Source organism: Magallana gigas, chromosome 6 (genome assembly GCF_963853765.1).
Source record: "Magallana gigas chromosome 6, xbMagGiga1.1, whole genome shotgun sequence".
Lineage (NCBI taxonomy): Eukaryota > Metazoa > Mollusca > Bivalvia > Ostreida > Ostreidae > Magallana > Magallana gigas.
This window is the reverse complement of record NC_088858.1, coordinates 16,020,484-16,045,763: the sequence shown is the minus strand read 5'-3', so window position 1 is coordinate 16,045,763 and position 25,280 is coordinate 16,020,484. Positions and strand designations below refer to the sequence as shown.

General features: G+C 34.2%; 3 protein-coding genes across 5 annotated transcripts in view; 1 reads left to right on the top strand and 2 right to left on the bottom strand.

Moving 5' to 3' along the window:
• Positions 1–25,280, top strand: part of LOC136276615 (plasminogen-like) — a 323,562-nt gene that overhangs the window by 243,091 nt on the left and 55,191 nt on the right. The gene's annotated exons all lie outside the window — the stretch shown is intronic.
• Positions 1–25,280, bottom strand: part of LOC136269712 (serine/threonine-protein phosphatase 6 regulatory ankyrin repeat subunit B-like) — a 267,148-nt gene that overhangs the window by 194,776 nt on the left and 47,092 nt on the right. The window lies entirely within an intron of this gene.
• The window catches only part of LOC105341065 (uncharacterized), a 109,031-nt gene that overhangs the window by 63,513 nt on the left and 20,238 nt on the right, over positions 1–25,280 (bottom strand). For both annotated transcript variants that reach the window (XM_034478548.2, XM_066089049.1), the window contains 3 exons: positions 12,745–12,841; positions 5,867–6,035; positions 5,123–5,324 (listed from right to left, as the gene is read on the bottom strand). In XM_034478548.2, the coding sequence (XP_034334439.2) occupies positions 5,123–5,324; positions 5,867–6,035; positions 12,745–12,841 (468 nt within the window). The remainder of the gene's footprint in view (positions 1–5,122; positions 5,325–5,866; positions 6,036–12,744; positions 12,842–25,280) is intronic.

Here is a 25,280-nt window from a genome sequence, read left to right as displayed (position 1 = left end):
CAGCATCCGAAACCTATGGCTCAGATTCAGCATTCAAGCCTGTCTGGTGCATCAGTATCATAAGACGCACCATCCATGGAAGTCTGGTGAAGTTACGTCAAGTAGTAACTAAGATATAATCATCAGAGGGCACCTGCAACAAAAACATTAACCTCCTCCAGCATCTGTAACCTATAGCTCAGATTCAGCACCCAAGCCTGTCTGGTGCATCAGTATCATAAGACACACCATCCATGCAAGTTTGGTGAAGTACGGACCTGCAGTAAGTTAGATATTGCTATCAAAGGGCACCTGCAACAAAAACTTTAACCTGGTCCAACAACCTTAACCTCCTCCAGCATCTGAAATTTAGGACTCAGATTCAGCATCTAAGTCTTTCAAGTCCATAAGTAGGTCCAGATGCATCATCCATGCAAGTTTGGTGAAGATAGGACAAGTAATAGCTTAGATACAGGACCTGCAACAAAAACTTTAACCAGGTCCGGACGCCGACGCCGACACTGACGCCGAGGGTATAGCATAAGCTCCCCCTGACTTCATCTCGGTGAGCTAAAAACCGATATCAGTAAGTCAAATACTTTACTATTCCGTCTCAAATTCATTTGACAACGGTTTAACATTGATCAATTCACAATTTACATCATTATTGAAACAACGTTTATTGGATCATGCAAACTTGTATGACATCAACCAGCGTGCGAGGTTTCTAACCCTGTCAAATTCTGCCTATTCGGTCAAGGGTTTATGTAGAGCAGAGCGGATCAGAAACCCTTATATTGGGAAGATGGCATTTTACATGCAAAGGTAAACCAACTATAGTTGAAAACCTTAGTCTTTGATAGCAATGTTTGATGAATTTCTAGTAACTAAAGTGATATCCAATTTAGAAGAGTTGCGCTGAAAAACTATTTATGATCAGTAATATATTCAGTTAACTTAAAAACCTTGTTTTTAAAAACTTCCAAAAGATAATGAAATCAGAATGAAATCAGAATGTCCTGTATATTATAATGCACATCCACACATTATGTCCTAATAGCTCAAAGTTTCTATCTTTTAAAATTTCCATAAAGCAGTTGCAAAGGGGGTTTGCTAAAAACAATGTATATTAACATTTCACATATTTTTTGCTTGTAAAGTGTATTGAAAGCTACGGCAGTTATAACACTGTAATGCACACAAGTTACTCAAAGGTTAAAATGACGAGTTTTATTATGACGTCACAAACGTTGAACGCCGTTAACTGCAAAGTCACAAGCGAAAATCAAAGTTCACGCTTGCGGCTGTTACTGTGGCTCTTCCATTAATATGAACTTACCCTTAGTATAAGATAGGAATTTTAAGGTATAAATCACATTTTCAAACAAGGCATGAAGTTAAAATAATAAATGTAAATATAAGCATTAAATCATGACATTTTGAAGTATAGTCTCATAACTGCAGCGATGCTTGCATACAAATTTTCATGACGCGCTAACGCGCATTACTCAATCTGTATGCACACAACGCTGCAGTTATGAGACTGTATACTTCAAAATATCATGATTCAATGTTATAATATTCTTATACTGTATCTTTATTGGTCATAATTTGAAATTCAAAGGGGGAAAGTTCAAGGGAAAATATGTACATATGATTCAACAACAATCGAAATAACAAGATATATCTCAGTTCAATTCCTCTTTTAGATAAATACTACGACGGTTTAAATTTTCACAGATAAACAAATGCAAAATGAAAATTTTACGTCTATTTGAAAGTCTTTTAATATTAAATTCTTATGGCACTTCCTCATGATTGATCGGTTTCTTAGCTTAAACCGTTGATTGAAAATTTCGCCGTTTCCTCATTTTTTGTTGATTACGAATCTGAATTTTACGCGACATTTACACCAGTTTATTGCTAGTGCTCTCGAGCCTACTATCTATTCAAGATATATAGTCAGATACTCTTTACACAACTGCGCTAAAAAAAAAATATAATTCTATTCATGATCAGCATGCAGATACAATATTACAACAAATGTTTAGAATATCGTTGTATATGTAATAAGTGTAAGAAAACCAAATTAACGTAAAATTAATTTTAAAAGGCACCTTCCCCCAAGAAAAGTAAAAGTGAAGTATTTATATTCCTAGGCTAGCTGCCTCCTCAGTCTTTTTTCACGAAAATATAGGTCATTCTTCGATTGACAATTTTTTCACTTATGAATATTGCTTGTACATGTATTATATTACAACAATTATATTACTGTCATGATTATTGTTGTTTGTTATCACAAAATCTCTTTTAATTATTTATAGTGTATGAGTGTGTGTGTTTTTCTTTTATTAAATGACGAAATTGTTATGCAACACCTGCACTGTATTTCTGATTGCACTCGTGTAGACTCTGTTTTAGGATGTGTGCACTGTTTGCTAGTGATGCAAGACTTGTAGCAGTATTTGCTACGAACATGAAGAATTATATTCGCCAGTTTCCTTAACAAGTTCAGTGATTTTAACTTAGACATCGACTTAGCACAGTAAAAATTCACGTCGAATATCTTGGATATGGGGTAACCCTTATCTATTCTTGTTACTGGAATACGCATGCTTGACTTAACGGTAGGGCATTTTGGGAATACTACTGTAGATAAACTGTACCATGTCAATTTCATTTTATCATTGTCAACAGTAGTTTAGGTCTTCTATGCCAAGTTATGTCTAAAATTATAATAAATAGCCAGTTTTCTTAACTACATTTAAGCTCGTAAAACAACCTCAGATATGTTTTCCGAGCTTGCCGGAAAGGCCCATGAAGCTAGATACGAATCTTGCTACAAAACAGTACCATTGGTTCTACTGGTCTTTATTTTTCATCTCAAAATTGAAATTACAGTAAATACAGAATGATTAAAGTGCAGTTAATGAGCTATGTCAGTGATTGGGAAGGACCTGCGCCACGCGCCAGTCGCATTTAAGAGAAAAATGGCGCATTAAATCAATTACTCTAAGCGCCGAAGTGCGCATTCAAATTTCATTCAAATTTCCCATCGGTTATAAAAGTTTTAGCGATGTCCGCTGGAAATTTACTCTATACGACTAACCTAATCGTCTTTTAATACATTCGTTTTAAAACATCAAATTTCATTGGTCGTGTTTGGTAAAACAGAAATAAACAACCAATAAAAACGACAGTGGTAGATCATTTTAGAATTTCCTCCGAAAGAGAAGTTGAAGTCGCCCAGTATCCTGAGTTCTCAATTATGTAAACTAACCCCAAATGCAGTAAAATGATGTTTATCTAATTGAAAAGACGTTTTCACAGCCTCAATTAATCCCTGTTGTGATTATTAAAACTCACTACTGCCTTACCATGCTTATTGTTACTGTAGGGGCTATAAATGCGGGTGATGCAACAACACTGTGCTTTGAAAATTACAACCGATGTTTATTTATTTAAGTGTCGATACTACAATTAGTTGTAACTTGTAGTTAGTTAATAACTCGCAAAATTAATGTTTAAATAATAAGAAAAACTGTTTTCCTACAGTTATCTTCTAAGTTTGAAAGATTCTCTACCTAACCGAGGCTAACGGTAACCTCCAAAAAACACAGAAGTACAGAGACTGATTTTATTTATCATTAAGCAAACACCATTACAAAAATTGCATCAGTGAAATGTATAAACACATCAAATAAATGAAATTTAACCAATTGGTTAAGTTTTTAAATTTTATAGAAGTTGTGCTCTAGGTTGGTCCTTGATAATTTCAATTTTACAAAATGGCCCCAATAAATAAAAAGATGGCCCTTTCATTATGAAAATGGCCCATTAAAATCAATAACTGTGGGGCCATAGTCCCATTGACATTTTTGGCCTTCCCAATCACTGCTATGTCATTACCGATGTGAAGCTACTTCTAGATTCATCGTTCTGAATTGAGACCCCCCCCTTCCAATCCCCAACACAATTCTAGTGCACCACTGTGCCTTCCTATTAATAATTAATCGATTCAGAAAATTAAACCAATGGTTTAGAAATCTACTTGTATGTTATATGATGGCTACAGCGCTAGCTCACCAATCTTTATAAAAGATAAGCTTGTTTACATTACATTACCTAGTTCTTATAATGGACATCGAACGTGCCGAAAAGAATCGTCGAATATTATACAAGAATCTTCCTTAATTACAATATGTTCATATAAAGTAATTATGATTAATATGTTAAATTATTCTTTTCTGCACTGCAAAATCTTCTGTAAACACACAATTTTAAACCTCTAAGTCACAAGGCAATCACATGGAGTTAGACGGGTTGTTCTTGAAACAAGATATTCATCAGTTCATACTCATACATGTAATATCATTTACACATTTTGAATAAAAAGACTATCTGAGGGGTAAATTGGATGTTTTATCTCGTATAAGCATACTTAGTTATGTTTTCATAGACAAAGAATAAGAAAGGGATAACATTTTTTACCACGTTCTGCTGATATTTCAATGATAGACTGGCAATGCCTGTCTGATATGTGCATATTTCATAAAAAAGAGACAGAGGACCAGTCTATTTCAATGACGAAGAAATAAGAACTATTTGCATTATATCGCACATTATCATTTCACATTTGTGCTCAAAATCCACTCCGAGAGTGCCGATGACAGCAAGGGTCTAAACGCTTCGCGACCTCAATAAAGAAAATGGTTTTTCTTAAAACAGATTTCACGCACATCTCCATTCAGAACTTCTCAAATAGTTACAGAACAGTCAAAAGGTTTGCCCCGCTTGTTGTTGAATTCATGGGCAGCAAATTAACAAAATTTACTTTGATTTGTTTTATTTTTTCAAACAACAAGAAAAACTTTAAAAATAAAAAAAAATAAATGTGTAAATAAAGATGAGATTGTTTCACCCTTTCGAAATAGCAATTATGCCAACAAAAGCTGTTAATGCATGCACTATTTTCTTTAGTGCATGAATAATGTAGTGCAAAATGTTTGCAGAAACAGCTATGATAACAAGGACTCACTCGCTTCGCGAGCCGACTCAAAAATCAAGCTAGGTAATTTGTTGACTATCAAGCCTCTCTAAATATTGGTATATCTAATTCCCTTCCATGAAAAACTCTTTTTACCTTTTTGCATCGCCATGGCAAATTCTTCACTCCATAGTCATATCGAATTTCTTCACCAGCTTTAATGAATCTTCTGGCGAACAAAACTAACACAGGCCTGTAATCGATGAAAAGTTTTTCCATGTCGGCATTGCATTGATGATCATGCCGTGGAGCATCATTGACAAAACGTCCCATTCTTTTTGAAAATGTTCCATCGATGCTAAAAAAAGGTGTACACATCAGCCCAATAGGAATCATTATAAATAAAACAAAAAACTTTTGTAAACATAAAACCCAACCCCTCAATCATGAATGTCTAGCCAAGTTAGTAAGGCCAAATAAAAAAATTTGTGTGGTTCATGTAACATCTTTAAAAAAATTACGAGGTAAAAGTAGGGATATTCTTTTTTTAATGTACAAATGATTAAATTCTTAGTACCACCTAGCACTGCATTGCAGGTGGCACTTGTATTTAGTGAGATAAATATACCAAATCAAGATTGGTAGGAAGCATCTAGCTTTTAACTATGAAACAAATATTTTTTTAAATCAAAAACTAAAAAAAAAAATTTTGTATAGAAAAAGCATTAAATGATCGTTATTAATTAAGGCTGGGACGATTCACAGTTCCGTTAATCTTAATACTTTTCATTTTAATTAGATTAAAAAATGATCTTTACCTTGCCGATTCCATTTTGATTCAATTAAGGGACCAACCTAGAGCAAAATTTAAAGAAGACAGAATAACTACAAAATACTTACCACAATTTTTTTCCTCCTTGGGGTGATTTGAAGAAAAAGATATAACTTCCCAAGGCAGAAGAGTAGTTTTTTTCTCGGTTTTCTCCCTCTCTTCTGCTAATAAGTTCACCATCATATTCCAAAATGAACTCCCCTTTTTTATAATCCTTCTTGGCAAAAACTCCTTTCCCTACAAATCAAGATAAACATGACTGCAGGTAACCAAATATCACAGAGAAGAGGAATCAACTTTATGAGACCACAATTGCCATATCATATGAAAATTTATCATAATGAAAGCTACTGTAAATAAATTCCTAATTAAATGTGAGGAATTAATATATATTCCGCACAAATTTAATTGCCAGAAGCACATCTCGCAGTTTTAAAATCATGTTTTTATTTTTCATACAGATGTAAACTATTTGGAATTATAAAAACAAGAGGCCCATGGGCAAAATCGCTCACCTGAGCAACAGTAGGCATAATAAAATCAGCTGTATGGAGTCATATACAAAATATCAAAACAATGTCGTATAATAGATCATGTATCAAAAAAATTTCCCCTGCATATTCCTATGTTTATCATTGAGCCCCTTTGTAAAAGGATGAATTTTAATTCATTTCACATATTGAGCATTGCGGTTCTCAAGATGATGATCAGACTTAAACAACTGTTTATATATGGATTATAAACCTACATCAAACTTTGAACCACTTGTGAGGTCCAAGAATTGTCCAGGGGCCAGAGTCTAAACAATTTTGAGGAATCAACAATATGTCAAAATACTTACATATAAGTAAAACCATTTATAATAACATTTGAGTTTTTGCGAATAATTTAAGTGTTTACCTTTGTAAAATCTGAACCCCCCCCCCCCCACCCCCCCATGTGGCCCAACTCTACTCCTGAAGAATAAGACTTTGAAAAATTTTAATCTACACTATCTGAACTGACTTTAAAAGTTAGAGCTTTTCTAGACAATGTGTTTTAGGAGATAACAGAGAGGTTAGGCCAAAAAAAAATATTTGTGTTTCCGGTAACATGTCCCCCAAAATTAGGGTAGGTAGGTAGGCAATTACTTTTTTTTTTTAACTTGACATTTTATTTTACCTTTACATTATATTTAACTGGTTTTTTTAGGTAAGCTGTATGTGGAAACTAACTCTTAATTAGGCTCTTCTCTTCCCCCAAGAGACATATGAAGAAACATGATAGTGAGCCCCAACATGGGTGCCCTGTGTGTTACAAAACATTTTACAATAAATGGGAAATGACTCGTCATCTCAATAGAACTCATTTAATGCCTCGAACGTCGATCCTTTCGCTTTGCTTGCTTCAAAATTATGAATTTCTCCGTATAAATTCCCCACAGTCCAGTGCCCAGAAAAGCTATCGACCGAGGTTTGCTGAATGTAAAGTTAGATGATAAATTGTTAACTCGTACGTAAATCTATTTTCAGTGTAGTCGTTTGTTGTGTTTAAAAAATTCACTTGCCCTCGGGCAAGTTCCTACTGATTTTTCACTTGCCCGATCGCAAAAAGCACTAGCCCCGGGCGTCGGGCAATCGGATTTGTCAGCCCCTGTACAAATGTTTATACTCCACATTCAACCCCCTCCCCAATCTAACCTGGTTCTTAAGATTCAGTCTTCTTAATACATTCTTATATGTTTGCAGTAGCAAATTTTAAATCATTTCTTGATTGCTTTTTCTCTCCTGATGCACATTAACATTTTGAAATTATTGCTTAATTCAATTTTTAAGATTTATAAACAAAATGTTATATGCATGTGTATTCGCCTATTTGGGGCAATTGTAAAGTCTCCTAAATAAAGCAGTGACATCATTAGGCTATAGGAATTACCCACATGGATCAAACACTACTGTAACATATGGATAAGATAAAATACTTTATTGGCATTTGTTTTAATCAACTCTTCTATGCACTTACTCGGGCAAAGCGAGTTAAAGACAACACTTTGGGGTCATTAATGTACTTAACACCATTTGATGCATCATAATGACAAGATATTTTGTATTTTCCTGTTTCGTGGGGTCAGAACAGCTACTCCCATAAGGTCAGGACCTACATTGTTTTTGATGCATTATAATACATTAAGAAAGAAATACTCCTTCCTTCCCATTATAACTCATATAAAAATGATAATTATGTGTCTAGTACACTTACTTACATGTAATACACAAATTTAATAAGAAATTGTTAATACATGGTCAAGATGGGGTCAACTCAATAGTGCAAATAGTGCAAGTCTGACTAGAGCTGAAACGAATACCCAAAATCAATATTCGAATATTCGTGACTGCTATTCTATTCGTATTCGAATATTCGTAGACGTCATGTGCAATGTATTATGCATGTTTACCTTATATGACAGTATTAATTTATGTGTATGTTACGTAAACACCTCAGTTCGATGTTGGTACATGTAGTCATTTAATAAACTTTCTCCGTTGTATTTGGTGTGCATTCTTTTATGCAAATGATATCTCATTCAACTACAATCGAAAAATAACTTTGATATACTGCAGTTGTAAGGTCCCAACTCCTGTCGATACGTACACAAAGCTTTCCGCCATGTTTGATTATAGTACTTTAAAAAACCAATAACGACATCAATTCCGGAAACGTTCCGTTTATTTCAAATTGAAGAAAAAAATATCGACGTATCTAAATAGATTAAGAAACCGTCGATATACATCATAATACATGACTTTGAACTTACCTAGTAATTCATGTAGATGTATGCTGCACACTAGCAATTAAAATAATAATACAGAATTTCTGTATTATGTAATACATACAATACCTACAAACGATTTATTTTAACAATTTTATTAAAAAAATTTAATAGCTAAAATCGCCAAAATGTTTTACTAGCTAAAATCGCCAGGTTGAAACAACGAATGGCATTTTTTGTTGACAACTCTTGTTAATAAACTCAAGTAAAAATAGAATTATCACTGCGTTATTCACACTAGCTCAAACATATTTTTCAGTATATCATGCTATAATTCATTCATCGTATAAATTGTTCTAATAAATATGAATCGAAAAATCCGGATTTTTTCTACCCGAGCGATGTAAACTCTGCTTTTACTTCCAATGTAAACAAGTATGGCAGTTCGGAGAAATGATAAATTTTACAAACCATGAGGCCGACGGGTGCTTGCCTTTAAGGTGATTAATAAGGTTTGATGTCGTGCCTTTATAAATAAGGCTAGTTGTGCCGACAGGACATAGTTTACAAATGGCATTGTCTTTGGTTTCGTTCAACGTGAAATGCTCCCACACCCAGCTTCTCTTTTCCATCGTGACGAAATAACACGATGCTGCATCGTTTACAGCAATGCATACGGGTATTAAACATGTGACCGAATATTCGAATACCAAATATCTATTCGAATATTAGAAATTTACTATTCATTCGCGAATATTCGAACATTCGTTTCAGCTCTAAGTCTGACAAATGAAAAAAATAACTCTTGCAACTAAAATGACAGAAACTTTACAAATGCAATAGGATAGGTAACGATGATAAGCTTATTTAAATATTAAAAGATGATGATACAGTATGCTGTCAAAGGGAGATCACATTTAGAAAGTGAAAGTAGAACTTACAATGTATGTATGCTGGCATCTCATTATATTGTGCTACTGCTACTACATGTATTATGCTTACCTATATTGATCAGCATCATAATGATAATCCAATTAAAACACAATAATGAATTCCTTTAGCTGATCTTAACTAATCCTTTTCTGCATATGGAAAACACAGACATACATGTACACGCGAACCTATCTAATCGAAGAGCTGGGTAAAACTAGTACCCACTAATGATACCTGCAGACCAGTGTACATAACTTCAGACAAAGATCAGTTATTTGTAACATGCATGTATTGTTATGACCTATTCTTCAAATCCACTTGCACCATTTTATTAGGTAAATAACAGCTTTAAGGTAGTGCAGGACACCTGCATATTGTGATGTATACTTCCTATTGAGATAAACAATAAAGTATATTATAAATATTAATTAAATATTTACCCCCCAAATAATGTTACCTCACATTGAAGCGCAGTGGGTTAGAGCGTTTACATGTCTGTAAGCGCATTGGGGTCCAAGGTGTATTTTTGGTAATTTTACAATTGATATAAATGAATTTTCATGGGGGGGGGGGGGTCTGGACACCTCACTCCCACCCCTTCTCTAAATCTGTGCACACGATGATGTACATATGTATGCACACAGAAGCAAATCTGAAACCGGCAACCGACACGGGGAGGGGGCATAATTTAATTTTCAATTTTGTTGATATTTTATTCACTGATTAACTGAAAATTCACTGCAAACAGTTCAACCCCAAATTGCACATAAAATGCTGCTCATGTGTCTTATCATATGGGAAGGGATCTCATCCATCAGTTATGAAAATTTTAATTTTTAAATGAATTACCGGAGTTTGCATGTGGCCTTCATTTTTAATTAAACTGGTACAAAACAGTGTTATTTAGGGGCAAACACTTGGTGCGGGTATTACTGTCTAATGACAGCATCTAGTTGATTTTGTTGTCGCTGGATCGAATCCACTAAGAAGTAAATTTTTTTCTCACTTAAATTGAAACATGAACAGAATAGAGAGGTTAAGTTACATGTATCTATTCTTCTGGATTTTTTTAAAAATTATCTTGTTTAATTCAGTCTGAGTATGAGCATACCCAATATAAACAGGTCTCTTCATTAACACTATACATGTACTCTATTAACACTTAGATTCATTGCATTTTGCTCTGCTTTCGGTTCAGAATATAAACTACTGTTATACACAGAGTTTCCCGAATTTATGACAAATCAGTTGTTACAGACACCATTATAAAATCAGTACAGTGTATCCAGGTTTCGAAAATCATATTGCGACAGCTATAGGTACCTGAAGCTATTTTTAGTAACAGGTACTTTCCGTCCAAACACAGGTGTAGGCGAAATAATGGAAAAAGGCGCTATACCTCTTTAAAAAATGCACACAAGTGTATTTATAATTTGCAAAATGATTTTTTCAAATCTTATTTTCTTTATTACAGTAAAGCTTGCCTCGACCAGGATGCAAAGGGACCGGCGAAATAACGCGGTATTTATATGTAACGTTAAACTTTGTTTATACACAAATATTGAAACTCATTTCCCCATGGAAATATGGCCTTATTGACCGGAAAAACTACTGCTATGCTAATAATCATACATTCATTATACAAAGCCATCGTTTATTGCGTACATATTTAATATTTAAAAAAAACCGGATTCTGCAGCTTTAACAAAAATCGGCAGTTTCTCTCGTAAAGATGCATGACGTCGCGTTTAAATGTTTGGTATTTAATAAATTCAAGGCTTTTAAAATTGTCTTGTGCTGTACATATTTGAAACGCGGCAAATTTCGGCCAATAACGTCCCTTGTTCTTACTGTAACTATTTATTGTAAATCTGCTGAAATATGTAAATACCAAAATCTTCTCAAAATCTTGCAGAGCTATCGAATGGGGACATTTCTTCAAAGATAGGGAACAGAACTTTGTAACTTGCTCTCATTTGGATGAATACTCATATTTATTTTATTCACTATATTTACGGTAATTTCTTTAAAAGGGGCGTGGCAGCCTCATTCAAAAAATCTTCACAAGCAAAAAGAAAAAAATATAATTCTCAAAATCAGAAAAATTCTAATCCGGGGTGAGGAATGGGGAGTGCGTAGTATGCCTTTAGTTCTTTAGCTGCTCAATGGTATCTTTATTTTCACTTCCATTTATTACACGCTTCCGCGGGGGGGGGGGGGGCTCCATTTTCCTTATATGACTATGATTAGCAAATTTTTTTTACGTAAATTAAAAAAAAAAAAAATATTTTTTTTTTAAATATGTAAGTTTGAGGTTCATTATGTTAAAATCTAATGAAAATTTACTGAAAAAAAATAAGTAAGTTTTATTTTATTTTGCATTCAAATTCATTTACATTATGTTGCTACTTTTATTTTTATTGATTATTTTCATAATTCATTATGATGACATGCTGCGCTCGCCCCAACAGTCACACCCTAAAACATATTATTAACAAATTTTAATTCCCTTTAACTAAGGATGCTTTGTACCACATTTGGTTGAAATCGGCCCAGTGGTTTTGGAGAAGAAGTCAAAAATGTAAAATGTTTACTGACAGACAGACAGACACTGCACAAAATGTGATCAGAAAAGCTCACTTGAGCATGTATCTTACATGTTTCAAAGATTCTTTTAGCACGTGACTGTTCCATAACAAACAAATTCATTTTTGTCAGATATCATACGTCCAACATGGCTGCTTAAAACAAAGAACCTTGTTTTGGACATAGAATACTGAACTCAATGTTATGAAATGATTTAACAGCCTCTTTATTATTTTCGTAATAACTCAAATTTGGGATTAAATTAGCCCTTAATTTTTTCAATTTAAATTTTCCTATCTATAAGAATGATTTTATGCTAAATTATGTTGAATTTGACTCAGTAGTTCTTGAGAAGAAGATTTTTAAAAATGCACCCCCTTTTCTTGCAGTTTAAAATTTTTTCTCTGCTTTGAATAAAAACTGGCCTTTCATTTTTGCAATTTTTATTCATCTTTCCATAGGGATGCTTTGTGCCAAATTTGGTTGAAATTGGCCTTGTGGTTTTAGAGAAGAAGTTCAAAATGTGAAAAGTTTACAGACGGGCAGACAAACATACGGACAGACAGATAGACAGACGGATGATGGACAAAATGTGATCAGAAAAGCTCACTTGAGCTTTCAGCTCAGGTGAGCTAAAAAATAAGATTCTTTATGTAAAATGTAATTGCTAACACTTACCAATAACATCATTTATATGCTTTACTTCACAGCCATCTTTATCTAACTTCAGCTTGATGTAGTGGTCCGCTTCTTTCCTTGCCTCTGCAGCTGGCACCTATAAAAAAGGAATCCACCCTACATGAGGATGCTCCTACACGAGTAATAGCTTTTCTGGCCAATCATTTTCTGTAAAAATTCAACCCACCCCATTGTGGCCCCACCCTACCCCCTGAATCATGATTTCAACAGACTTAAATCTACACTACATGAGGATGCTTCCAAACAAGTTATAGTGTTTTTGGCCAATCGGCTTCTGAGAATAAGATTTTTAAAGATTTCTCTCTATACAGGTGACAGGATGTATCGAACTTTGATCGACCATCCAGGTGAGGTCCACAAGGAGCTTAATTATGATAATTACAATGAAATATTTTTTATAAGTATAACAAGACCCAGGTTTTACTTCGAGAAATCCAGAACTTAAAGAGATCAGAGATCATGAGATCAAGAGTAAATTTGCTTAGTTATAAAATTGGGAAAATTATCAAAATCGGCTGAAGCGTTTCTGACAAAACGTTACAAGAAAAAAAATAATAACTAGAGACAATCTCATTGCAAGCAACAAATGGGTCTTCCATCTGATTTTTGAGTAAATAAGAAAATCTACACAAAAAATTATTTTAAAAAATTTCGGCTCTTGGGGCTTGAACCCAGGTAGCCTTCACAACTCTAACGACTGAGCTACTTGGGCTCTTGCTTCAATTTCTGTAACAGTTACAATTTGATTTGAAATAAAAACCTTTTTAAATATCAAGAATTTAATTATTAGATAAATCCAGTTTGCCTAGATATGTTTTCAGTATCATTTTGACATAATAAAACATGGGGGTCAGTGATGTCAAATTTTAGATATATATATATGGTTTCAAAGGTAAAATTCTCGAAAAATTTGCCTTTAAAAAATTCTAACATTTTCTATATATTTGCATTAATATTTTATGCTAAACAACTATCACTCTTTCAAGATTGAATTATGTACATGTCAAAAAGAACCTTTAGAATATATTACAAACCTACCAGATGTTAAAAATGTGAATAATTAATAAAGTATAATAAAAAGAAAGGTATACTGAAAATTCATAAGGCCAAACAAAAAAATATATTTGTTTACTGTTACATGCTGAAAAAAAATAGGGTCGGTAGGTAGGATTTTTTTTTTATTTTATTATTTTTTTTTTACACAACTTCAGAAACGTCACTTACATTAAATTATTGAGACAACTCAAATATATCCCTTATCCCTTTCTAAGTGACAAATTTTGACGAAAATTGGCATAAACATTGAAGAATCCAAAACAAACATTGAAGAATCCAAAACAAATAAATAAACAAAGTAATATTGAAAGTAAATATTTTACTATTTAAATATTTTGTTTACGACGGTAGATAAACAAGTCAGTGGTCGGGGTACCTGGCGCAGGCATAATCTCCGAGATTAAAAAACTTAAACATCCCATTTCAAAGTGTCTGTAGAATTACAGTTAATGATAAAAGAAATCAAATTAAATATGTTCATTTTGCTATATTTTGCAACTAACTTTTGATTACGTTTCACTGATTTTTGAGCTGAAATACGGATATGGTACAAATATATTTACCAAGCTATAGAAATAAGACAACGACATTACATTGAATTTTGACCTCAAGACGGCACAGCGAATATACATCAAACTGGTGGAAATCTCAGAAAAAGACCTTTAAGGCCACGCAATTCCTTAAACCAAAACTATACGATAACCAGGGATACAGAGCTTCAGTTCATCATATTTTTTTCACTGATTGTTTAACTAGAATTAAGACAAATAGACTAAATATCAAGTACTGTTTACCACTAACTGTTGTCAACAGTTCTAAAATAAAAACAAGCAGGAGACATTCACTGTAATTTGATTTTAGGGTAAACAGAACTCAAAATAAAAATCAAGAATGAGAGAAAATGTAAATGATGACATTTTGAAATCAAAACAAAAGATGAGAAATAAAAAATAATTCTTATTTCCGGTCGTTTGTAAGGTGTTTAAACACAGGAGCAATGAGAAGCGTTAAAATGAAGTTGCGAAAAGTTTGCGGTTGCGCTGGGTCACTGGACACAGGTACGTTGATCCACTTACCAATAATGATCTATTCATGCCATGGAAAAGAAACTTTTTACATTGATAAACTCTATTCTGATTTACATTTTGGTGAAATTTCAAGGGTTTATCTCTTTTCCTAAAAGAATAAGAGAAAATGTCTCAATAATTTCCAAACAACCCTCGTAAACTGATAATACAAAACTGTTTTGCCATTGTGTTATGCTTACTTTTGTTTGCCATATGCACCCCTGCGAATTTTATTGTCATTTAAATTTTAGACCACGTGGTTATATTTGACCCTTTCAGTTTCGCAGTAAAAATCGTGCCTCGTGTTTGTAGTCTATTTCATAGAATCTAGGTACTTGTAATCAAATATAAAATATAGAGGTTTATTGATTTTAAACTTTATCTTCATTAATTGGTGGATAAAATGTGTTCTAGAAATAAATAAGACAATACAAAACAAGAGGCCCATGGGCCACATCGCTCACCTGAGGAACAATAGGTATGATAAAATCAGCTCAATGGAGTCATAATACAAACTATCTGGACAATATACAATAATTCATGTAAATCCTGTATAAATAAAATCCATTTTCCCCTGGATATTCTTATGTTTATAATCATTAGTCCCTTTTCTAACAGGATGATTTTATAGTCATATCATGTGTTGAGTATTGCAGTTCTCAAAAAGATCCCTTACAATAGTTTATATATGGGATATAAACGTACAGTAAACTCTCAACCTTCTCGTGAGGCCAAAGAATTGTCCTGGGGCCAAAGTCTTAACAATTATAAAGAATCATCTGGCTGATTAGTTTCTGAGAAGATTTTTAAAGATTTACCCTATAAATTCCTTTGTTAAACTTTCACCCCCCCCCCCCCCCCATTGTGGCCCCACCCTACCCCTGGGGATCATTATTTTAACAACTTTGAATCTACACTACCTGAGGATGCTTTCACACAAGTTCCAGCTTTCCTGGCTGATTAGTTTCTGAGAAGAGGATTTTTAAAGATGACTGTTTATTCCTATGTAAAACATCGACCTCCCATTGTGGCCCAAACCTACCCCAAGGGGTCATGCTTTTCACAAATTTGAATCTACACTAACTGAGGATGCTTCCACACAAGTTTTAGCTTTCCTGGCTAATTAGTTTCTGAGAAGAAGATTTTTAAAGATTTACTGTATATAATCATATGTTTAACTTCAATCCCCCATTGTGGCCCCAACCTACCCCCAGGGGTCATGATTTCACAACTTTGAATCTTCACTACCTGAGGATGCTTCCACACAAGTTCCAGCTTTGCCTTCGAATTAGTTACTGAGAAGAAGATTTTTAAAGATTTACTGTATATATTCCTATGTTAAACTTCGATCCCCCATTGTGGCCCAACCCTACCCCCGGGGGTCATGATTTTTACAACTTTGAATTTACACTACCTGAGGATGCATCCACACAAGTGTCAGCTTTCCTGGCTGATTAGTTTCTGAGAAGAAGATTTTTAAAGATTAACTGTGTATATTCCTATGTAAAACGTCGATCTCCCATTGTGGCCCCAACCTACCCCCGGGGGTCATGATTTTCACAAATTTGAATCTTCACTACATAAGGATGCATCCACACAAGTGTCAGCTTTCCTGGCCAATTAGTTTCTGAGAAGAAGATTTTTAAAGATTTACTTTTTATATTCATATGTTAAACTTCGACCCTCCATTGTGGCCCCACCCTATCCCCAGGGGTCATGATTTTCACATCTTTGAATCTACACTACCTGAGGATGCTTCCACACAAGTTTCAGCTTTCCTGGCCGATTAGTTTCTGAGAAGAGGATTTCTAAAGATTTACTCTATATATTCATTTGTTAAACTTCGACCCCCCATTGTGGCCGCATTCTCAGGTGAGCTAAAAAGGTTAAGTTTACAATTCAATAAGTTGGTTTCTGGAAGAACAGATTTTGAAAATTTTCGTAATAAATATTGACAATTTTTTTACTTTTTAAAGCGCTAAGCATAGCTCAGCCCTTTATTGTCGTTAGACTTCAACTTCCGGTGCATCGAATAACCGCCCCCTCTAAGCAAAAGTATACATCATTTAAACTGGTTAGGGAACCAGTTTCAGGGGTTTATGCACATAACTGCACGGGCTATTGTGAATCTAATTTACGGGTTATTGTGAAATTAATGTACGGGGCTTACATACATCATTGCAGGGACTGTCATGCAGTGATGAGGAAATATAGTGCGTATACAGAAGCTGAAATGCTATATACATATATCTGTTATATACATACAGAAGCTGGGTTAGCGCTTTTCAGTACTATCAGTACTTTGATTTAATCTTTAGCTTTTAAGATCTGTGTACAAACATAGAATTGTTAGCAAATCTCTGTATCTTGCTTATAATTCGAAGCAAACACTCAAAAATGGTTAGTAAATAGAAATTGTTAATAATTAAACACAAGAAACATGCACTACATGTATAACAAATAAAGAACACAATTTATTTTTTCGAAATGAATCATATATATACATGTATATACCTACATATTTCCGTAAGCGATATCAAACTCTATTTAAACTGAATAAACTAGAGAAAATGCCGAGCATCTCAACAAAAACCTATTGCATTAATCTACCATTACGCAAAAAATAATGCCGAATTACCGATAGAATGAATTGTATTTCAGTACTCCTACATCAGATTTTGCTTAATTTGCGCAGGTAAACAGTTAACGTAACTGTTTGATTTACCGAAGTCTCTGTTTGATTTGATACGTAAAAATCACGAAATACAGACGACAGTTTCCAGGTTACAAAGCATAAATAATGAAAACGAAACGAAAATCAGAACAAGCTAACATCAACGTCATGTGTGAAAACTGTCAACGCATTGAAATATTTAGCCTCAATTTACTTCACAAAATCGGCACCAATATATTTTTCATGTTTCAAAAATTTCCCTTCATACGCGAACTGTTGCAAAACAAGCAAATTCATCATAGTCAGATCGACCCTTTTTTGTATAATGTCATGGCTGCTTTAAACAAAGAACCTCGTTTTAGAAGTATGGAATACGAGTCTTGGTAAAATGGGTAAGCAAAACCGGGCCGTGGCAAAATAAAAGCCGGGGCAAATCGGCAATCGTCAATTCCAAATAAGCATTATTTTGCAGCAATATTTACAGCAAATACAAATATACTGGTCCATCAAATATCCTGAAATTTTAATGAGATTGGCAGATTAATAACTGCTTATCTTTTGTTTTGCCCAGGCCAAGTCTTGTCTACCCATTTTACCGGATGCCGAATCCGAGGCTATTAAACTGATTGAAACACGCCTTTCCTTTATTATTATTTTCGTAATAACTCAGATTTGAAACAGAATTAGACCTTAATTTTTGCAATTTATATTTTCCTTCCCATAAGGATAATTTATGCTAAACTACGTTGAATTGGAATCAGTAGTTCTTGAGAAGAAGATTTTTAAAAATGCACCCCCCTTTTTCTACAGTTTCAAGGTTTTCTCCGCTTTGAATACAGATCAGACTTTTATTTCTGCAATTTATATTCGCCCTCCCATAAGGATGCTTTGTGCCAAATTTGGTTGAAATTGGATAAGCGGTTTTAGAGAAGAAGTTCAAAATGTAAAAAGTTTACAGATGGACAGACAGACCGACAGACGGACAGACGGACAACGGACAAAAAGTGATCAGAATAGCTCACTTGAGCTTTCAGCTCAGGTGAGCTAAAAATAGTTTATGTCTGCTGTTGCAACAATTAACATGCTTAGTAGAGATCTCCCCTGAGGGTTAATTTTCGATTTGCACCTGACCTAGTAATAGTATCAATAGTGCAACAGACTATATATTTTTATGCAGAATGTTCCTTGAAAATGGCTCGATATGCTAAGTTTATATACAAAACAGACACCCATTATTTTTTTAAAAACATGATATTGCACACCACAAGCATCAAACATGGCCATGATCGAGATGTGCAAAAATAAATTTAAAATGATTTTGGAGGATAATTTTAGGGAAATAAATGCAAGAAATTGATAAGATAACACCACTGATGTCTGGTGTTTAATATTGGTTGGATAGCGAAATAAAGAAAATCTAGAAAACTCATTGCCATCCTGTCGCTTCGCTCGCCACGCTCACGAAGCTCACTGGTAGGATTTTGCCTGTTTCTCATTTATTTTCAAGAAATTGGTAAAATCGCCGACTCCTGTGGTCAAAACTATCTTGCCTCCATGTTGTTTGCCTCGTATTTCAAAAACGGGAACCTTTTCATTTCCCCCATGTTATCGATCGAACACCTGGATAAATGTCATATTATTCCGCAATGCCAATATCAACTGCATTTGCTTTATATGTGCGCATTCTTCAAACTGCAAAGAACATGTGGACGTAGATATTGACGCCATGTTTTTTTTTCACTTTCGATTTCGATTTCAAACGCTTGACAGATTAAGATGTCATATTATTCGGCAATGCCAATATCAACTGCATTTGCTTTATATGTGCGCATTCTTCAAACTGCAGAGAACATGTGGACATAGATATTGACGCCATGTTTTTTTTTCACTTTCGATTTCAAACGCTTGACAGATTAAGATGAATATAAAAGTTAATTGAGGCAACGTGTGACTTCCGGATTTCTAACGATGGATAAAAACAATTAGGGTCGGCGATTAAATATAGGGTCGGTCGGGTAACCGTAAACAAGAATATTTTTTTGTTAGGCCTAAAACTGCTGTTTCTGTCATTTTCGTCTAAAAAAAAAAAAAAACCTTCCACACAAAAAAATTTATAGTTCCCCCGAAAACTTGTTCATTTCTCGAATTCAGATGGATTTGATTTCAGATGAATGTTGTGTATTATAAAATAATAGTCTTTCTGTTGCATGTTATGATAAAATATATAAAATCATATTCATTAAAAAAAAAGGATCATCTGCACAATGAAATCAATTAATATATATGTTAGGAGTGAGATACACGTACCTTAATCTGATACATGTATTGGAAATAAATATGTGACAATGTTGATCTGAACAATAATCTGAACAACAACAAGCATTCTGAAAGTATATCATTTCTTACCGTCTTCTGTACCCTGAATCAACAGACCAACCCAATAACGAACCCGATTGTAATCATACAAAACATAGGTACCGTAATGTATCGTGTATAATACGCACTCGTGTATAATACGCACCCCCAAAGTTGACCAAAAAATAGCGAAAAAACAGCAGGTCCTATGTATAACACGCACCCAAAAAATGGCGAAATCAACGGCCGCAATTTCCCCTAAAACAATCGATGTTTCATGATAATTTTATAATCCATGGGCAATTTCTTTAATTTTGTGATCGGAACATAGCACAATGATGAAAATCGACGGCCGCCATTTTTCCAAATAACTATCGATGTTTAATGATAATTTTGTAACCCATGCGCAATTACTGTAAATTCGTGATCGGAACATTGCCCAAGCGATATTACAGTCAAAGTTCTTACAATTTTACTTAAAAAGGACGGCATGATTTACATGGGCGGTATCAAATATCATTAGACACTTCGTAAAACAGTGGAAAAGTTGAAGATCATACGTAGGGAAGAACGGCAACCGAGCTTAAAAGTTATAATGTTTGCAGATATAAACCAAAACAACATCAAAAGAAATGATTTAATTGATTAATTATAGTCAAACTGATTGATTGTTGTTAAATAAACATTCTGAAGAAACGTATGTATGTCGTATATCGTCATTATCAAGTCGTACAAATGATCGATGTATTTTTAGCAGTGTCTTTGTAAAGCAATAACGTTTAACTGCATAACTGGACACGTAGTAATCAAGTTTAATAAAATCAGAATAATCGCTAATCTTCATGCACTTGAAAACACCCTGTGAAGTCCGACACAAGACAGGTGCATGCTTCTGACACCGGAAATTGTTAAACAAACATTGACCACGCGCCGAGTCAACAGGTGATTGCTTACGTAATGGCGAATACACTGGCGATATTTAAACTTGTTTGATGCAAGAAATAGTGTTGAGAGTGGATAAATATTTCAATACATGGAAATAAAACTAAGAATAAGGTATTTCTGATGCAGTAAATTTAGTATTTAGTATACACTCGTACAACTTGCATAACGCGCTATATCAGCAGAAAATATACACTCATACAACTTGCATAACACGCTATATCGGCAGTCACGTCTCCCGGGGTATTAAGAATCACGGCTTGAAAAAATGGGGCAAAATTTTAGTCCTATGTATAACACGCACCCCCCACTTTTGATCAAATTTTGGCTGAAAAAAAGTGTGTGTTATACACGCGACATTACGGTAATCACAGTCCAGGTCATAAATAGCCTGTTTCAGAATATGTCGTATTCGTAGTTTTACATAGAAAACTATAATAGGGCAAACAGAAACTTTATAAATGCATTTAGATGTCAAGTTATTTGCCAAAAAAATAAAATATGGAATTTATAATAAATAAAAAGGAAATATCCGGTATTTATAACTAAACCTTTTAATTTTATAATGTTATATTCATTAAATGGGGTGCGTCTTTTAACCCCAAGGAACCCCAAGGAAACCCCAAGGAAACCCCAAGGAACCCCAATGTTTGAAATTAATAACTATTAATACCCAAGGGGTCTCATTGGAGTTCACGGGTCACCTCTTAGTACTCCAAGGACACCCCAAGGAAACCCTAGGATACCCCTACGAACCCCAATGATAGAAATTATTAACCACTGAAAATCCAGGGGTCCCATTCAAATCCAAGGCTCACCCCAAGGTACCCCCAATGATAGAAATTAATAACTATTAATACCGAAGGGATCTCACTGGAATCCAAGGGTCACCTCCAAGTATCCCAAGGATACCCCTAGGAACCCGAAGGATACTCACAAGAACCCCAATAATAGAAATTAGTAACAAGTGATACCCCAGGAGTCTCATTGATATCAAGGGTCACCTCAAGGAACCCCAAGGATACCACAATGATAAAAATTGATAACTATTGATACCCAAGGATACTTATTGGAGTCTACGGGTCAACTATTGGTACCCCAAGGATACCTGTAGGAAGTTAGGAACCCCAAGGTACCCAAATGATACAATCTAATAACCACCCCAATGGTTTTACTGTAAAACATATTTCTAATTAATACCGAATGACTCAATGGAATATCATAAAAACATCTCTGGGTAACCTTATTTTTAAAAATACTTTATTTTTCAGCTTGTTACCATAGCAACAGTTTTCAATTTTTATTTTTGAAATCTGAATTGAAAAACCATGATAGTGTGTACCAAAAAACAGATTTACAATTATTATTCAAATTAAAAGATAAAATCATATTTTGAAATTTCTCTTTAGTTACCATGGAAACACTTTTAAAAGATGTGTTTCCCCATAAATGTTTTACTTGAAAAATGACAATTTTGTTCAATAATTTATTCATTCCTAAAAGCCCCAGGTTATGTACATTACTTACAATAATATCTCTAACTAGAGCAGAGCTCGTGGCAAAGCCCCGAGTAGGTCTTCCGTTGTTGCTGCGAGTTGAAAATATATGTTACGATTATAATGACTATACTTTCAGTTCTGCTTTTGTTATAAAAATGTGTTGTAATTGAAAGTCTGTATATAAAACGTGTTTTGAAAAAAGAAATGAAGAAAATATTTCAGGAAAACTATTTGTCGAGCAGAGTTTATGTAATCGTTTCAAACATTGTTTAAAAAATGAGATCATGTTTAATGGCGAGTTAAATTTTCAAAGGGTAGCAAGCATTGTTATAAACATTAAACAGTATGTACTCATGATTCATGTCAGGAATTGTATTTCTTTTTTAAACTGAACTCGCCTACAAAACACGTAAACTTTTCTCAAAGATAACTTCTATATTAAAATATTTCTAAATTTTAGAAGACTATGTGCAAGTTTAGAATTGCGTGCTGACAAAATTTACAGACCCTAAAACGTACTACTACACCAAAAAAGCGTGCGGCCAACGTGCGAGAAACGTTTCGTGTAAACCTTTTAGAGTTTCATGTAAACCGTCTAGCGTTTCGGGCAAAGCGTGTAAATCGTTTCGAGCAAAGCGTGCGAGAACCGTTTGAAACGTTCATCAGATTTCATTCGGAACTCTCTGACAAGTTAATTGTTTCAAAATGGCGCGCGTGTTTTACATTACTTTAACAAAATTGAACGAATTTTTAACAAACAAAAGAAAGGTATATGTATTAAAAGACGACTAGTTACAGAGTACATGTATATTTAACGTTTTCATGCGATGTTTCAGTACTGAAACAATATTAAAATTCGCTATACATAAAAAATATTAAATACAGTTAGCGAAACATGATTTCTATTGGAACAAAGCTAAATCAACTTTAACTTGCACGATCATGTTTTGATAAGCATGTATTTTTATTATCTATTTACATCGATAACTCTTACTGAGACCATTCGGCTGTGTACAAGCAGCACACATAACCTCGGACATCGGGCGAGACCTGCACCTGGCTGAACCTGTCAATCAAACTCTGTGTATTTGTTTTCATTGGATGGTCAGGCGTCTCTCTTTTGTCAAAAGCCAATGGAAAATTAATGAATTCAAGGTAATCGGAATCAGAATTTGATAAAGCACACAATTTAAATGATAGAAAATTTATTAATTATTTGAACAAAATTAAATGTAAACATTGAAAGGAAATAAAAAAATTAATTATTATGGGAATCTATACGCATGGTACTCAATTAAAATAGATTATATTATGATTTTATTATTTTATGTAGTAAAATCACCCTTCCAACTGTTACTCAATTACATAACAATTGATGACCTGGGGCTATATATGTTCTGAGCTGTGTGCGCTGAAGCGGCACAAGATTCTCGATCGCATGCGGCAATTGAATTAACACAGACTGGCCGAATAAACAAAGGGGTGGGAAAGTGAAACAAAATGTTACACATAAGAAGAAACCACCAAAAATGTTTTTCGACAGATCTTGATATCTTTTCTCCAATTAAAAAAAAATCCAGCGCGAGCACCTGTCAGCGGGGCGGGAGGAGTGGGGGGGGGGGGGGGCAGCAATGAGTTCGCTTCCACAATGAAACTACAGAAGTGATTAATATGTGACCGATAGAATCTAATCTAAAGTTGTTTAAACTCATGTGAATATTTTCTAAAATAATCATCGAATGCCTCAATTCAGGGCATTCCTTTATCGTGCTAGCACCTACCGCAAACATGTAACATGGAACTTTGATTATAATTTGATTTGATTTTTAAACTACCTTGTACGCTATCGTATAAATCAATGCTTAATCAACTGTAAAAGTAAAATAACTTTATCTTAAACCAATATAATAGTTGAAAACATAATAAAATAAAGTTGTGTCCGTGCAAAATATGAAACATAAACGCGTCATAAGGTACATGTAGAAGAACACGAACCGACCGCGGATCACTTAACCACTCGCGCCGGATCTCCTCAGCCATGTGCGAGGGATGATCATTATTTAAAGGTTTAATATTTGAGGGGGGTGGGGTGGGGGGTGTTGATTTAAAACATTAATTGTACAGTTTTTAAAGTAGTTTACATAAACCAACCAACCATTAGTTTATGTCTAACGATTTTTCCGATATGGAGTAATATCGTTCATTAATATTCAATTACACTCAAATATTTAATTAAATATATACAAGTAGGACAAACCTTTATAACATAAAATTAAAACAGTTCTTGTATATACGGCTATATTAACTCAAACACATTCATATGCATGCAAGTGTAAGTCGCGGTGTGCGAATCTTGTGTATTAAATAACCGCTTACCGCTAGGTAATGCAGCCGTGGCTGATCTCCACGGCCGTGGGCGAAGGATAGATTACGTAAAGGTACAACGCACAGAAACGCACAGCTCAGAACCAAGGAAGATTTGAAAAGTTTGCAGTATAATGACCTTACTCTATCAAATAGAAGTTCTTTATTTTAAACTAAAAACCCACAATTGATCTATGTCTATTATTGCTTTAGAGAATGACATTGCTTTTATTAATTAAATGAACTACATGTATTTCTTACTTGACATCCAATCGTTTAATCCACAAAAGATTTTGTGTAATCAAAACTAAAACAATTCTTGAGTTCGCGGCTAAATAAATTCATATATGAGAGACGCAACTCTCGTGTATTAGATAACCACTGACCGCTAGGTAGTCCAGCCGCGACCACGGTGACCGACTTTATCGGCCGCGGGCGAGGGAGAGCTTACGTAATGGTACACACACAGCTCTGATTCAAGGTAGATTTTGAATGCAAGATGTTTATATTAAAAAGGTAATGCATATATTTTTTCATTCCATATTTTGTGTTTTACTG